Below are 12,993 nucleotides of genomic sequence, written 5' to 3'. Positions count from 1 at the left end.
GAAATATAATGGAATAAACAAATGTTTGCATAACTAAAGACATGAAAACTGGTGGGAACATTGTATTTAGCTAGGATTTCATAAGGTCAGGAAGGTTACTGAGAATAACAATAGACAATAGTTAATGTTACTAGTTTAGGGATGAAGATAGTGAAGGTTCATCAATGTTAAAGATGTTTTTTAATTTGACATTGAAACAACGTTTATTCAACCAGTGGGAAGCTTGTAAATGCCCCCAGGAAAGTGGAATGAGGAACTCTTCATTGAGACAATGATAAACAGCAATCTGTGGGTGAGTTGTGGTGGATATTATAGAATAAGGATCTGCTGGAGTCCAAGTCAAACCAAGATTCTTTATTTCTGAGCTCAGAGAGAATAACAGAGTTTGGTATTTCATTAGGATCCCCATTAGCTGTCGCAAAAGCAGCAGCTACTCTTCCTGGGGTCCACACAAAACATGACACATAATACAGCACATCAATAGACAAGAACAGCTCAAGGACAGAACTACATACATTTTGTAAAAGGCACATGTGGCCTACATATCAATGCATACACAAACTATCTAGGTCAAATAGGGGAGAGGGGTTGTACCGTGAGGTGTTGCTTTATCTGTTTTTTGAAACCAGGTTTGCTGTTTATTTGAGCAATATGAGATGGAAGGACGTTCCATGCAATAAGGGCCCTATATAATACTGTACACTTTCTTGAATTTGTTCTGGAAACTTGGGGACTGTGAAAAGACCCCCGGTGGCATGTCTGGTGGGATAAGTGTGTGTCAGAGCTGTGTGTAAGTTGACTTGTAAGAACTTTGATGATATCTGTACATTATAGGAACACCTGTGATGACAAAAGTACAATGATTCATCTTTTGCTTTAGCTTGATATTAAGAATCAGTGGTAGACACCTTGCAAGTGCATGAAAAGGTCAACTGTACAAAGTCAGATGTTTGTGTGTTGAAACTATATTTTAGGTAACAGATGGATAAAGGGAACTAAGAGTTCCTGTTGATACTATGTTCCAGTCTTACTTCCAGTCTGACATGATAGCAATAAGGGGAAGAGTGATTGGGAAACTAACTGCCAATAACACAATAAGCTGAACTCCACCTAGCAGAGACATCTTTGTATTAGCAACTATTAATTATGAGCTTATATGGTATTAAAGTTAAGGGACATCACCCTGGGCGGGGTGATCCTCAGTAGAGGATAAAAAGGAAAAACACCATCTTTTGAACTGAGTCTCTTGCTTGCAAATTGCTGTAAGTGTATACTCCGGGTTGCAATCCTTACTAAACAAACTAACCTCTGATCAAATAAGTTTTCCTGTGGTCTCTTGTGTGCATATAGGGCAGAATTCTCTTACAGACCATGCAAACAATTTGGGATTTTCAACACATTCATGTTTCTTATAAAAATAAGAAGTGATGCAGTCAGTCTCTCCTCAACTCTTAGCCAAGAGAGACTGGCATGCATAGTATTTATATCAGCCCTCTGTTTACAATTAAGAGCAAAACGTGCCACTCTGTTCTGGGCCAGCTGCAGCTTAACTAGGTCTTTCCTTGAAGCACTGGACCACACGACTGGACAATAATCAAGATTAGACAAAACTAGAGCCTGCAGAACTTGCTTTTTGGAGTGTGGTGTCAAAAAAGCAGAGCATCTCTTTATTGCGGCTAGACCTCTCCCCATCTTTACAACCATTGAATCTATATGTTTTGACCATGACAGTTGACAATCTAAGGTAATGCCAAGTAATTTAGTCTCCTCAACTTGTTCAACAGCCACACAATTCATTACCAGATTCAGCGGAGGTCTATAACTTAAGGAATGATTTGTACCAAATACAATGCTCTTAGTTTGAGATGTTCAGGACCAGTTTATTACTGGCCACCCATTCCAAAACAGACTGCAACTCTTTGTTAAGGGTTTCAGTGACTTCATTAGCTGTGGTTGCTGATGCGTATATGGTTGAATCATCAGCATACATGGACACACATGCTTTGTTTAATGCCAGTGGCAGGTCACTGGTAAAAATAGAAAAGAGTAGAGGGCCTAGAGAGCTGCCCTGCGGTACATCACACTTTACATGTCTGACATTAGAGAAGCTTCCATTAAAAACCCTTTGAGTTTTATTAGATAGATAGCTCTGAATCCACGATATGGCAGAGGTTGAAAAGCCACAGCACATACATTTTTTCAATAACAGCAGCTCCCACAATCTTCTTATTATCAATTTCTCTCAACCAATCATCAGTCATTTGTGTCAGTGCAGTACATGTTGAGTGCCCATCTCTGTAAGCATGCTGAAAGTCTGTTGTTAATTTGTTTACAGAGAAATAGCATCGTATTTGGTCAAACACAATTTTTTCCATCAGTTTGCTAAGAGCTGGCAGCAAGCTTATAGGTCTGCTGTTAGAACCAGTAAAGGCCGCTTTACCACTCTTGGGGAGTGGAATTACTTCGGCTTTCCTCTAGGCTCAGATTAAAAATATGACAGATAGGAGTGGCTATAGAGTCAGCTACTTTTCTCAGTAGCTTTCCATCTAAGTTGTCAATGCCAGGAGGTTTGTCATTAATGATCGATAACAATTTTTCCACCTCTCCCACACTAACTTTACGAAATTCAATACTTGCACTGCTTTTCTTTCATGATGTTTTTTTACAAGTTTTTTTTCCATCATTTTTTATATCATTGATCTTGTCTTCAAAATAAAGTATATTATTTTTGTTGAGTTTGGTGTCATCATTTCTCAATTTGCAGTACGTAAACCAGCCAGATGTGCAGCCAGACTTATTAGCCACATCTCTTTCAACCATACAGTTTTTCAATTCCTCATCAATCCATGGAGCCTTAACAGCTCTAACAGTCAGTTTCTTAACAGGTACATGTTTATCAATAATTGGAAGAAGCAATTTCATATGGGAAAAACAGGTAAAAACATTATCAGTCAACAATATAAGACAACGGGAGCACTGTGTATGTTCTCTGATGAATTTTAAGTCAATGAGATGTGAAATATACACGCTAAGAGAAGTAATTCCTCTCTCCTGTGTGGATTCTCTAATGATGTTGAAGTGACTTATGAGTAATATGTTCTCACACATTCTGAGCTTTTCACCCTGGCAGGAGTGGTAAGGCTTCTCCCCTGTGTGTATTCTCTCATGTCGTTTCAGGTTCCCTAAATTGTTAAAACTCTTTCCACACTGGGAGCAGTGGTAAGGCTTCTCCCGTGTGTATTCTCTCGTGTTTTTTCAGGTCCCCTAAATAGTTAAAACACTTTCCACAATGGGAGCAGTGGTGAGGCTTCTCTCCTGTGTGTATTCTCTCATGAGCTTTCAGGTTTCCTAAAATCTTAAAACTCTTTCCACACTGGGAGCAGTGGCAAGGCTTCTCCCCTGTGTGTGTTCTCTCGTGTTGTTTCAGCTCCCCTGACCAGTTGAAACACTTTCCACACTGGGAGAAGTGGCAAGGCTTCTCCCCTGTGTGTGTTCTAAGCCCAAACCAGATGGGATGGCATATCACTGCAGAATGCTGTGGACGCCATGCTGGTTAAGTGTGAGTTGAATTCTAAATAAATCACTGACATTGCCAACAGCAAAGCACCCGCACACCATCACATCTCCTCCTCCATGCTTCACGGTGGGAACCACACATGCAGAGATCATCCGTTCACCTCCCCCGCGTCTCAAAGACATGACGCATGGAACCATTAGACCAAAGGACAGATATCCACCAGTCTAATGTCCATTGCTCGTGTTTCTTGGCCCAAGCAAGTCTCTTCTTCTTACTGGTGTCCTTTAGTAGTGGTTTCTTTGCAGCAATTCGACCATGAAGGCCTGATTCACGCAGTCTCCTCTGAACAGATGATGTTGAGATGTGTCTGTTACTTGAACTGTTGGGTTTGACATTTTGAACATTGAGATATTAAATAAATGATAGAAAAGAAGCATAGAATCAAAGGAGAAAGTTAAGGGTTCTCGGTGGAAAGCCAGAAGACTTGGAATGTGTTTGATGGAGGAGAGGAGAGCGAGAGCGACGTGTTGATATAGGGAAGACAGATGGATATCTGTGGATTAGGTGAAGGAGGGGTTGAGGTCAGGAAATAAGGGGTTAGGGTTCAGTTCCCCTGAAGGGGGTAATAAAGGTTTGGCATCCTGTTACCCTTTTAACTCTTTTCCTGTTAAACCATAAGAAGGATTGGCGAGAAGGAGGGGTGTCTTAAGTGGGATATATCTGAGTGGGACAAATGTTGAGTTGTCTGATTACAGTTGTACAGAACCTTTGGAAATAATAAAAAATGGGTAAAAGCTTTTCTAGTGTCCGTGGGTTATTTACTCTGAAAAATAAGAACCTAACAAACTGAAACATTTATTTGGGTTGCAATTTCTTAGGCTGGTAACTCTAATGAACTTATCATCTGCATCAGAAGTAACTCTGGGTCTTCCTTTCCTGTGGTGGTCCTCATGAAAGCCAGTTTCATCACAGTGCTTGATGGTTGTTGCGACTGCACTTGAAGAAACTTTCAAAGTCCTTGAAATTTTCCTGATTGACTGACCTTCATATCTTAAAGGAAATGATGGACTGTCATTTCTCTTTGCTTATTTGAGCTGTTCTTGCCATAATATGGACTTGGTATTTTACCAAATAGGGCTATCTTCAGTATACCACCCCTACCTTGTAACAACAACAACTGACTGGCTCAAAAGCATTGAGGAAATAAATTCCACAAATTAACTTCTAACAAGGTACACCTATTAATTGAAATGCATTCCAGCTGACTACCTCATGAAGCTGGTTGAGAGAATGCCAAGAGCGTGCAAAGCTGTCATCAAGGCAAAGGGTGGCTACTTTGAAGAATCTCAAATTTTAAATATATTTTGATTTATTTAACACTTTTTTGGTTACCACATGATTCCATATGTGGTATTTCATAGTTTTGATGCCTTCACGATTATTCTGCGATGCAGAAAATAGTACAATTTAAGAAAAACCCTTGAATGACTAGGTGTTCTAGAACTTTTGACCAGTAGTGTAGAATAATATATCTGTAGATCAGATGTTAATGAATCAAAACATAGAATTAAAAGATACAATTTGTATGTTAAGTTGTGTAGATCAGATGTTAATGAAGCAATACAGACCACATTGAAGTGTCTTGAGTTTAGTTTGTGTGTCCTAGAGTCTTGTAAAGACAGGGGGGTTTGACTGGGACAGGCAATGTAACATCCATAATGATTTTAGGAAATGTTTTTGTAAAACATGCACCTTACATCAGATCATCTTGAAACTTTCTCTCTAAATCTAACTTTCATCAAGGTTTTATATGGTCTATTGGTTTCTCTCTTTTCATTGGCAGAAACCTTTTTCAGTGTTATGATATTCATAACATCCATATCCACCAGTCTATCTTCCTGTCAACTAACAGAACTCTGTTGGTTGTCCTGGTAACAGATACCAGTGGGCAGATCTATTGTATTTGTTCAAACTAAACTACAAAACTTACTTTGATGAGTCAAATCTGATCCTTTCTTCTCTTCTCCTCCTCTCACAGTACCACTCATCCCCGTTGTTTTCCTGCAGTCCACCAGCAGCACAGACAACCTCTTCATACCCAGCAGTAAGGTGCTACCGGGAGAGGCACGACACGGGGACTCCGGGAGGGAGGAAGGGCTAACGTTGTCCTGGTAACCATAAAGAGGGGACACAGACACATATCATTATGGATGCTGATGTCACCGCTGTCATAAAGTGCTTTACAGAAACCCAGTCCAGACCCTGATAGATCAAGCTGTATGCTAGACCAGACCAAGCTGTACCACCTGGTGTAATGATCTGGAGAGACTCATCTCTGCCTCGACAGGATCAGGATGTTGTTGAGGCTCCCAAGAGGATCCACCATAGTCATGTCTCTCTCCTGTGTGAATGAGAACATCAAACAGATGGTAAACTTATGATCTTCTATTGCAATCATAGGGTCTTACAAGAGGCATTAATATGTCTACAAAGGGCCTAAAAGTGGCCACTTTCATTATGTTTTTTGAAAATATTGTTTGTGATGCAAATGTAAAAGGGTCGTTCCATGAAATCGGTGCCGTTTGATACGTTCAATAGAAATTATGAACCAATATTTCATTTTAAAAGCCTGTTGTATTAGATGAAGTGTAATTTAATATAGACAACAAGGGTAATGAAATACATCTAATTTAAAAGTCACAAAAATACATGTACCAATGGCAGATTGCCCCTTCAACAATTCCTACAGTACTGAACAACATATTCAAGTGTAGAACTTCAGTAGAATGCCCATTTAAAACCACACATTAGTTCAACAACTGCATAGTTTGTGCCCCTGTGTTTAAGACAGTACTCACTGGTGTTAATCTGATCTTCTGTCTCCTCCTTCACTCCTAAAACGTCTTCCTCCTCCTCTTTTATTGAGATAGCCTCCTCTTCCTCTTTTACTCAAAAAGGTTCTTCCTCTTCTTTCAATGTTATGGTATCTTCCTCCTTTTTGATTCTGAAAGCTACTACCTCCTCTTCCACTCTGACAACCTCTTTCACTGTAATATCATCCTCTTCTTCTTTCAATGTGATAGCCTCCTCTTCCTCCTTTTTCATTCTGAAAGCTTCGTCCTCTCCTTTCATCAGAGCTTCTTTCTCCTTCTAGTTTGGTGACCTCATGCTGCGGGCGATTAGCCTAGCGCAGTATCAATTCAACACATTTGCAAATTTAAGAAGCAAATTACGTTTAAAAGAACGAGTGGATAGGTAAACATAATTAAATTCAAAACACTAAGATTAGCCTAGCGCAGTATCAATTCAACACACTTGCAAATTTAAGAAGCAAATTACGTTTAAATTAACTTGTAGATACGTAATTGTGTTCAAAACACTAAGAATAATATACACAAGATTGGTCTAAAGAGCTCCAATGTTTCAGTTTTATGTTCGCTAGCAAACCACCGCGTTGGTTGAATCAGAAGCCTTTTGTTGCTGTTGAAGAAGCCTCCAGTTCCGTCCACTAGATTATACGTCACGGAGAGGCGCTGAAGATGGCGGCGAGTGCAGACGAGATTTCGGCTTGCTCCGAGTAACCTTAACTTTTATCCCTCTCAAACTTACTTAAATGTAACGGAACTTGGCTTATAGTAAACACAATAGAGAACAACGCTTAGTTGACCGATAATTTGATTCAAAACTTTGAGAAATGGAAGAAAAAATGTGCGAAAGAGCAAAGGGAGGAGAAGGCAGTTGCTAACTGAGCACTCATACATTGGAGAAAAACCGCCACCTGACTCCTCGGGAGAAGAAATGGATTCTGGACATTCGGTTGATTCTGAAAATGCAGTCAATAGTCCTGCACCCAAAAAGACAGAAAGAATTGTCTTTGCGCGAACTACAGGTCAACATAATCGACGCTGTCTCTGCAAAGATAAACGAAGGGGCCGAGGGTCTGGAGAAAATGATACGCGAAAACACATCAAAAATAGTTGACCTCGAGACCTCTCTGAATCATGCATACAAGAGTATCGAAGAGCTTAAACTTGCAAACACCGCTACATCTGAGAAATGCACTGCTCAGGAGAAGACCATCGCAGACATGCAAGAGCGCTTATCGGAAGCAGAGCGATACCGGAGAAGGTGGGGGCTACGGCTTTACGGTGTCCCCGAGGACCAGGATGAGAATGTGAAGCGCTTAGTAAGAGACATCTGTAACCGTGTGGCACCGGACTTCCCCGATGGATATATGGATATGGCTGTGGATGTCGCTCATCGTATTGGGAAGAAACAAGATGCCCTCGTCAGCCGCTCGATCATCATCCAGTTTGCTTTTCGCACAGCGAGAGATGCAGTTTGGAAGAAAGCAAAGGAAAGCGCCTTTCTGAAAGAGAGAACTTAGATTCGGCGAGGACTTGACTGCAGCAGACAAGGCAGCAAAGGCTAAATTGTGGCCTCTTGTACAACAGGCCCGAAATCAAGGAGAGGGTGGATACTACAGGGGAATCAGAGCCTTTTTCGCCAACGGAAAAGAAATACGACCGGGGTGATTTGTTCTGTCGGTAGGTTTACAAGGTAGCTCCTTCCCCACTGCAAACTGAACGTTCTAGTTTTGAAATATGGTGTTACTGTTTTACAGGTTAAGACTTCTGTTAATACATATATGAAGCAACTTTTTATAGAGAGGGTAAAGTTGAGATTGCATAGGATTTTTCTTTGTATTTTTCTTTGTATTTGTATTCTATAGATATGGACTTGAAGTTTGTCAAGCAATGCCAGGGGGATACTAACCTGTTGAAGAGAAAAGCATTTTTTTTGTTTTGTAAGGACTGCAACGCAGATCTTGTATTCTTTCAAGAAACACATTCATGCAAAGAGGACTATAATTATTGGAAAAATCTGTGGGGCAGTGACATTTTTTTGGCCCACAGGACTAATCATTCAGCTGGGGTTGCAATTTTACCACACAATTTCAAAGGGACATTTTTGTTTACTCAAATGGACTCCAATGGACATTGGCTAGTAGCGGTCATCAACCACATGGACAGATTATTTGTGTTGTGTAATGTATATGGATACTGTTCTAGTCCTCCAAATAACTTACTTCTAGAGGAAATTGAAGAAATTCTTAAGTCTTCTGAAAAAATATCCATCCAGTCAGATTATAGTTGGTGGAGATTTTAATATGGTTTATTCTAATGTGACTGATAGATTGCCCCATAGGCCTAACATTGGTGTGAACAAGTTGTTGAATTTCTGCCAAAGCTTGGACTTAATTGACATATGGAGAGTAAAAAACCCTGGAGAGATACAATACACATGGAGTAATAGAGATTGATCTTTACAATCAAGAATTGATTTGTGGGTGATAACCTCTAGTCTTGAGCCCAACACTGTAGAGGTAAAAATACTGCCTGCAGTCCTGACGGATCATAAAGTCATATGGTTGACTGTAAGAATGTGCAGTAATGATGGTAAGAAATACTCTGGTGGTTATTGGAAATTAAATAACTCATTGTTATTGCATGATGATTTAAAAAATGTGATTAAGAATCTAATCTCTGTTTACTGGAGTTTAGCTACATCTAATGCAGAATATGGGAATAAAATAAGTAATTTTAAAACAACCAGATGTGATGTTTTCTCTTACTTCTTACAGCCAATATTTTCCTCCAGGGCTGACCTGCCCATTAGGCAGGATTAGGTGACAGATTGAAGAGGCATATTCAGAGATAAATTGATCAAGGCTCATCGCTAACAACACATAATAACACCTCACATAATGCTGCCCAAATACAATGAAAACTTCTCTCACCCAGTGGCATATGGGTTATTTAGGTGAGTGGTGGTGTTGCCACATGAAGCAGTGTCCACTTTGCATAAGGAAACATGGACAGATAGGGCTCTACCTGTGTAGAGCACATGACCCTTTACCCTTCCTGTCTCTAAAGTGCCCTTTTGGGTGGTGGTATAATTTGTATTCATTTTTTCTCATAGTTATACTGAACCCACTGCCTGCAAGTTGTGGTTATCTACACCCCAAAAAATGAAAATATCTTAAATTACTTTAGATTTTTCTCAGACTTCAAAAGTGGTCTCCTGATGTGGTTTAAGTATCGTTGAGGACTTAGAATATCCAATGTTGTTGTTTTTCTATTAACAGTGATGATTTAGAGAGAAAATCTGAAAAACGGACAAATCAGAAACCTGGAAAAACTAAATGGAGAATATATATATAAAAAAAAAAAAAAAAACAGAATTAGGTTAAAAAAAAATCTAATAAAACGGATTAGATAGAGATGTTATAGGGCCCTAAATATTCTAGACATTTTCTCTCATTAGTGGATTATCTAGGGATACTGTAGAGTAACAGCTGTATCCTGAAGTGACCTTTAACCTCCCTGCTCCTCAATACTTCTTCCACTGGATCAAAGCTTCAGCCAAGTAGGATACATGATAGTGGTAACACATGGAGTAGGGTTGGATATAGTCATGGTAGGATACATGATAGTGGAAACACATGGAGTAGGGTTGGATATAGTCATGGTAGGATACATGATAGTGGTAACACATGGAGTAGGGTTGGATATAGTCATGGTAGGATACATGATAGTGGAAACACATGGAGTAGGGTTGGATATAGTCATGGTAGGATACATGATAGTGGAAAAACATGGAGTAGGGTCGGATATAGTCATGGTAGGATACATGATAGTGGAAACACATGGAGTAGGGTCGGATATAGTCATGGTAGGATACATGATAGTGGAAACACATGGAGTAGGGTCGGATATAGTCATGGTAGGATACATGATAGTGGAAACACATGGAGTAGGGTCGGATATAGTCATGGTAGGATACATGATAGTGGAAACACATGGAGTAGGGTCGGATATAGTCATGGTAGGATACATGATAGTGGAAACACATGAAGTAGGGTTGGATATAGTCATGGTAGGATACATGATAGTGGAAACACATGGAGTAGGGTTGGATATAGTCATGGTAGGATACATGATAGTGGTAACACATTGAGTAGGGTTGGATATAGTCATGGTAGGATACATGATAGTGGAAACACATGGAGTAGGGTTGGATATAGTCATGGTAGGATACATGATAGTGGAAACACATGGAGTAGGGTTGGATATAGTCATGGTAGGATACATGATAGTGGAAACACATGGAGCTGGGTTTGATATAGTCATGGTAGGATACATGATAGTGGTAACACATGGAGTAGGGTTGGATATAGTCATGGTAGGATACATGATAGTGGAAACACATGGAGTAGGGTTGGATAAAGTCATGGTAGGATACATGATAGTGGAAACCCATGGAGTAGGGTTGGATATAGTCATGGTAGTATACATGATAGTGGAAACACATGGAGTAGGGTTTGATATAGTCATGGTAGGATACATGATAGTGGTAACACATGAAGTAGGGTTGGGTATAGTCATGGTAGGATACATGATAGTGGAAACACATGGAGTTGGGTTGGATATAATCATGGTAGGATACATGATAGTGGAAACACATGGAGTTGGGTTGGATATAGTCATGGTAGGATACATGATAGTGGAAACCCATGGAGTAGGGTTTGATATAGTCATGGTAGGATACATGATAGTGGTAACACATGAAGTAGGGTTGGATATAGTCATGGTAGGATACATGATAGTGGAAACACATGGAGTAGGGTTGGATGTAGTCATGGTAGGATACATGATAGTGGCAACACATGGAGTTGGGTTGGATATAGTCATGGTAGGATACATGATAGTGGCAACACATGGAGTTGGGTTGGATATAATCATGGTAGGATACATGATAGTGGCAACACATGGAGTTGGGTATGATATAGTCATGGTAGGATACATGATAGTGGAAACACATGGAGTTGGGTTTGATATAGTCATGGTAGGATACATGATAGCGGCAATACATGGAGTTGGGTTGGATATAGTCATGGTAGGATACATGATAGTGGCAACACATGGAGTTGGGTTAGATATAATGGTAAGCAAAATACTTTACTCAACATATTGTGCAGTTTTCTGTTGCAGGATCTTTTTATGGGGGGGGGGGTGCCCTTTTTTGTTGACACATCACACACATGGTTATGGGCTTAAAAAAAGAAGACACCAGTACCATGTCAGATATAGTTTAAATGTATTCATGTTTGAGTTTACATCCCAATATGACACTTCAAATACATCACAGAAGACTGAAATGTACCAAAACTCCTATTGTGTTTATTGAGCTGTACACTGAGATGCTCAGTTGGTCAATATTCCCCTCCAGTGATTCCCCAACATCTTGTCAACATGTGCCCCAAAAATGGATCAGATATCTAATACCAGTCTATCTTTATAGGCATTTATCCATAACAAGACTTAGGCCTCCCATATAGTCTGCAGAAACCTCTCCAAAATGACAAATCTTTTAAACATCTTTATTTTCATGTAATCTGTCGTTCTGCCCCTGAACAAGGCAGTTAACCCACTGTTCCTAGGCCGTAATTGAAAATATATTTTTTTCTTAACTGACTTGCCTAGTTAAATAAAAGGTTAAAAAAAACAAAAAAAACAATAATAAAACAATATATATCAAATTTAAAAAACGGTCAAAAATAATTGTTATGACCTATTTCACATTCTTTAGTGTAGACTACATTTTTCTCATGTTTTCAGTGTTTGAGATTAGGTCCCCGAATGGTCAAATCTCTTCAAATAGAAGTATGTTTATAACACAAAATATCTCTCTCATCATGTCACAAGCTGACAGGCTCCCAGAAGAAGGGCAATAAAAGGCCCCAGCTCACTCAACTGCTCCTCCCCTCTCCAACAGCCATCAACCCAGAACATCCTGAAGACAGAACATCTAAAGATCATCTGGGAATCCTTTCTTCCTCATGGAGCTTTTTGAAAGTGAGTTCAATATTCAATGTGATGTTTGTACATTGCCTTCGGAAAATATTCAGACACCATTACTTTTTCCACACTTTGTTACGTTACAGCCTTATTTTAAAATGGATTACATTTTTTATATATATATATATATATATATATACTGCTCAAAAAAATAAAGGGAACACTAAAATAACACATCCTAGATCTGAATGAATGAAATAATCTTATTAAATACTTTTTTCTTTACATAGTTGAATGTGCTGACAAACAAAATCACACAAAAATAATCAATGGAAATCCCACCCAGTCACACTCAAAATTAAAGTGGAAAACCACACTACAGGCTGGTCCAACTTTGATGTAATGTCCTACAGGCCTCCACGTGCCTGTATGGCCTCCCTACAACACCTGGGCATGCTCCTGATGAGGTGGCGGATGGTCTCCTGAGGGATCTCCTCCCAGACCTGGACTAAAACATCCGCCAACTCCTGGACAGTCTGTGGTGCAACGTGGCGTTGGTGGATGGAGCGAGACATGATGTCCCAGATGTGCTCAATTGGATTCAGGTCTGGGGAA

The 12,993-nt window shown here is 39.7% G+C and overlaps 2 protein-coding genes across 2 annotated transcripts in view; one reads left to right on the top strand and one right to left on the bottom strand.

Moving 5' to 3' along the window:
- Positions 1-2,477: 2,477 nt before the first annotated feature.
- Positions 2,478-12,993, bottom strand: part of LOC123725391 (zinc finger protein with KRAB and SCAN domains 1) — a 29,571-nt gene continuing 19,055 nt past the window's right edge. Inside the window, exons 3-4 of the mRNA XM_045690600.1 lie at positions 5,508-5,685; positions 2,478-3,896 (exon numbers count right to left, since the gene is read on the bottom strand). Of these exons, the coding sequence (XP_045546556.1) occupies positions 3,802-3,896; positions 5,508-5,685 (273 nt within the window). The 3' untranslated portion in view covers positions 2,478-3,801. The remainder of the gene's footprint in view (positions 3,897-5,507; positions 5,686-12,993) is intronic.
- Positions 6,904-9,129, top strand: LOC123725394 (uncharacterized). Its single transcript, XM_045690603.1, has 2 exons — positions 6,904-7,389; positions 7,423-9,129. The coding sequence occupies exons 1-2, from the start codon at positions 7,347-7,349 to the stop codon at positions 7,902-7,904; spliced, it is 525 nt and encodes a 174-aa protein (XP_045546559.1). The 5' UTR covers positions 6,904-7,346; the 3' UTR covers positions 7,905-9,129.

Source organism: Salmo salar, chromosome ssa12 (assembly GCF_905237065.1).
Source record: "Salmo salar chromosome ssa12, Ssal_v3.1, whole genome shotgun sequence".
Lineage (NCBI taxonomy): Eukaryota > Metazoa > Chordata > Actinopteri > Salmoniformes > Salmonidae > Salmo > Salmo salar.
The sequence above is the reverse complement of the archived record's forward strand: the minus strand, read 5'-3'. Positions and strand labels throughout refer to the sequence as shown.

Excerpts from the sequence above, each read along its gene's own strand:
- LOC123725394 (XM_045690603.1), top strand. The coding sequence starts at position 7,347 with ATGCAGTCAATAGTCCTGCACCCAAAAAGACAGAAAGAATTGT. Across the intron at positions 7,390-7,422 it reads AAAAAGACAGAAAGAATTGT|CTGTCTCTGCAAAGATAAAC; the intron begins CTTTGCGCGAAC and ends ACATAATCGACG.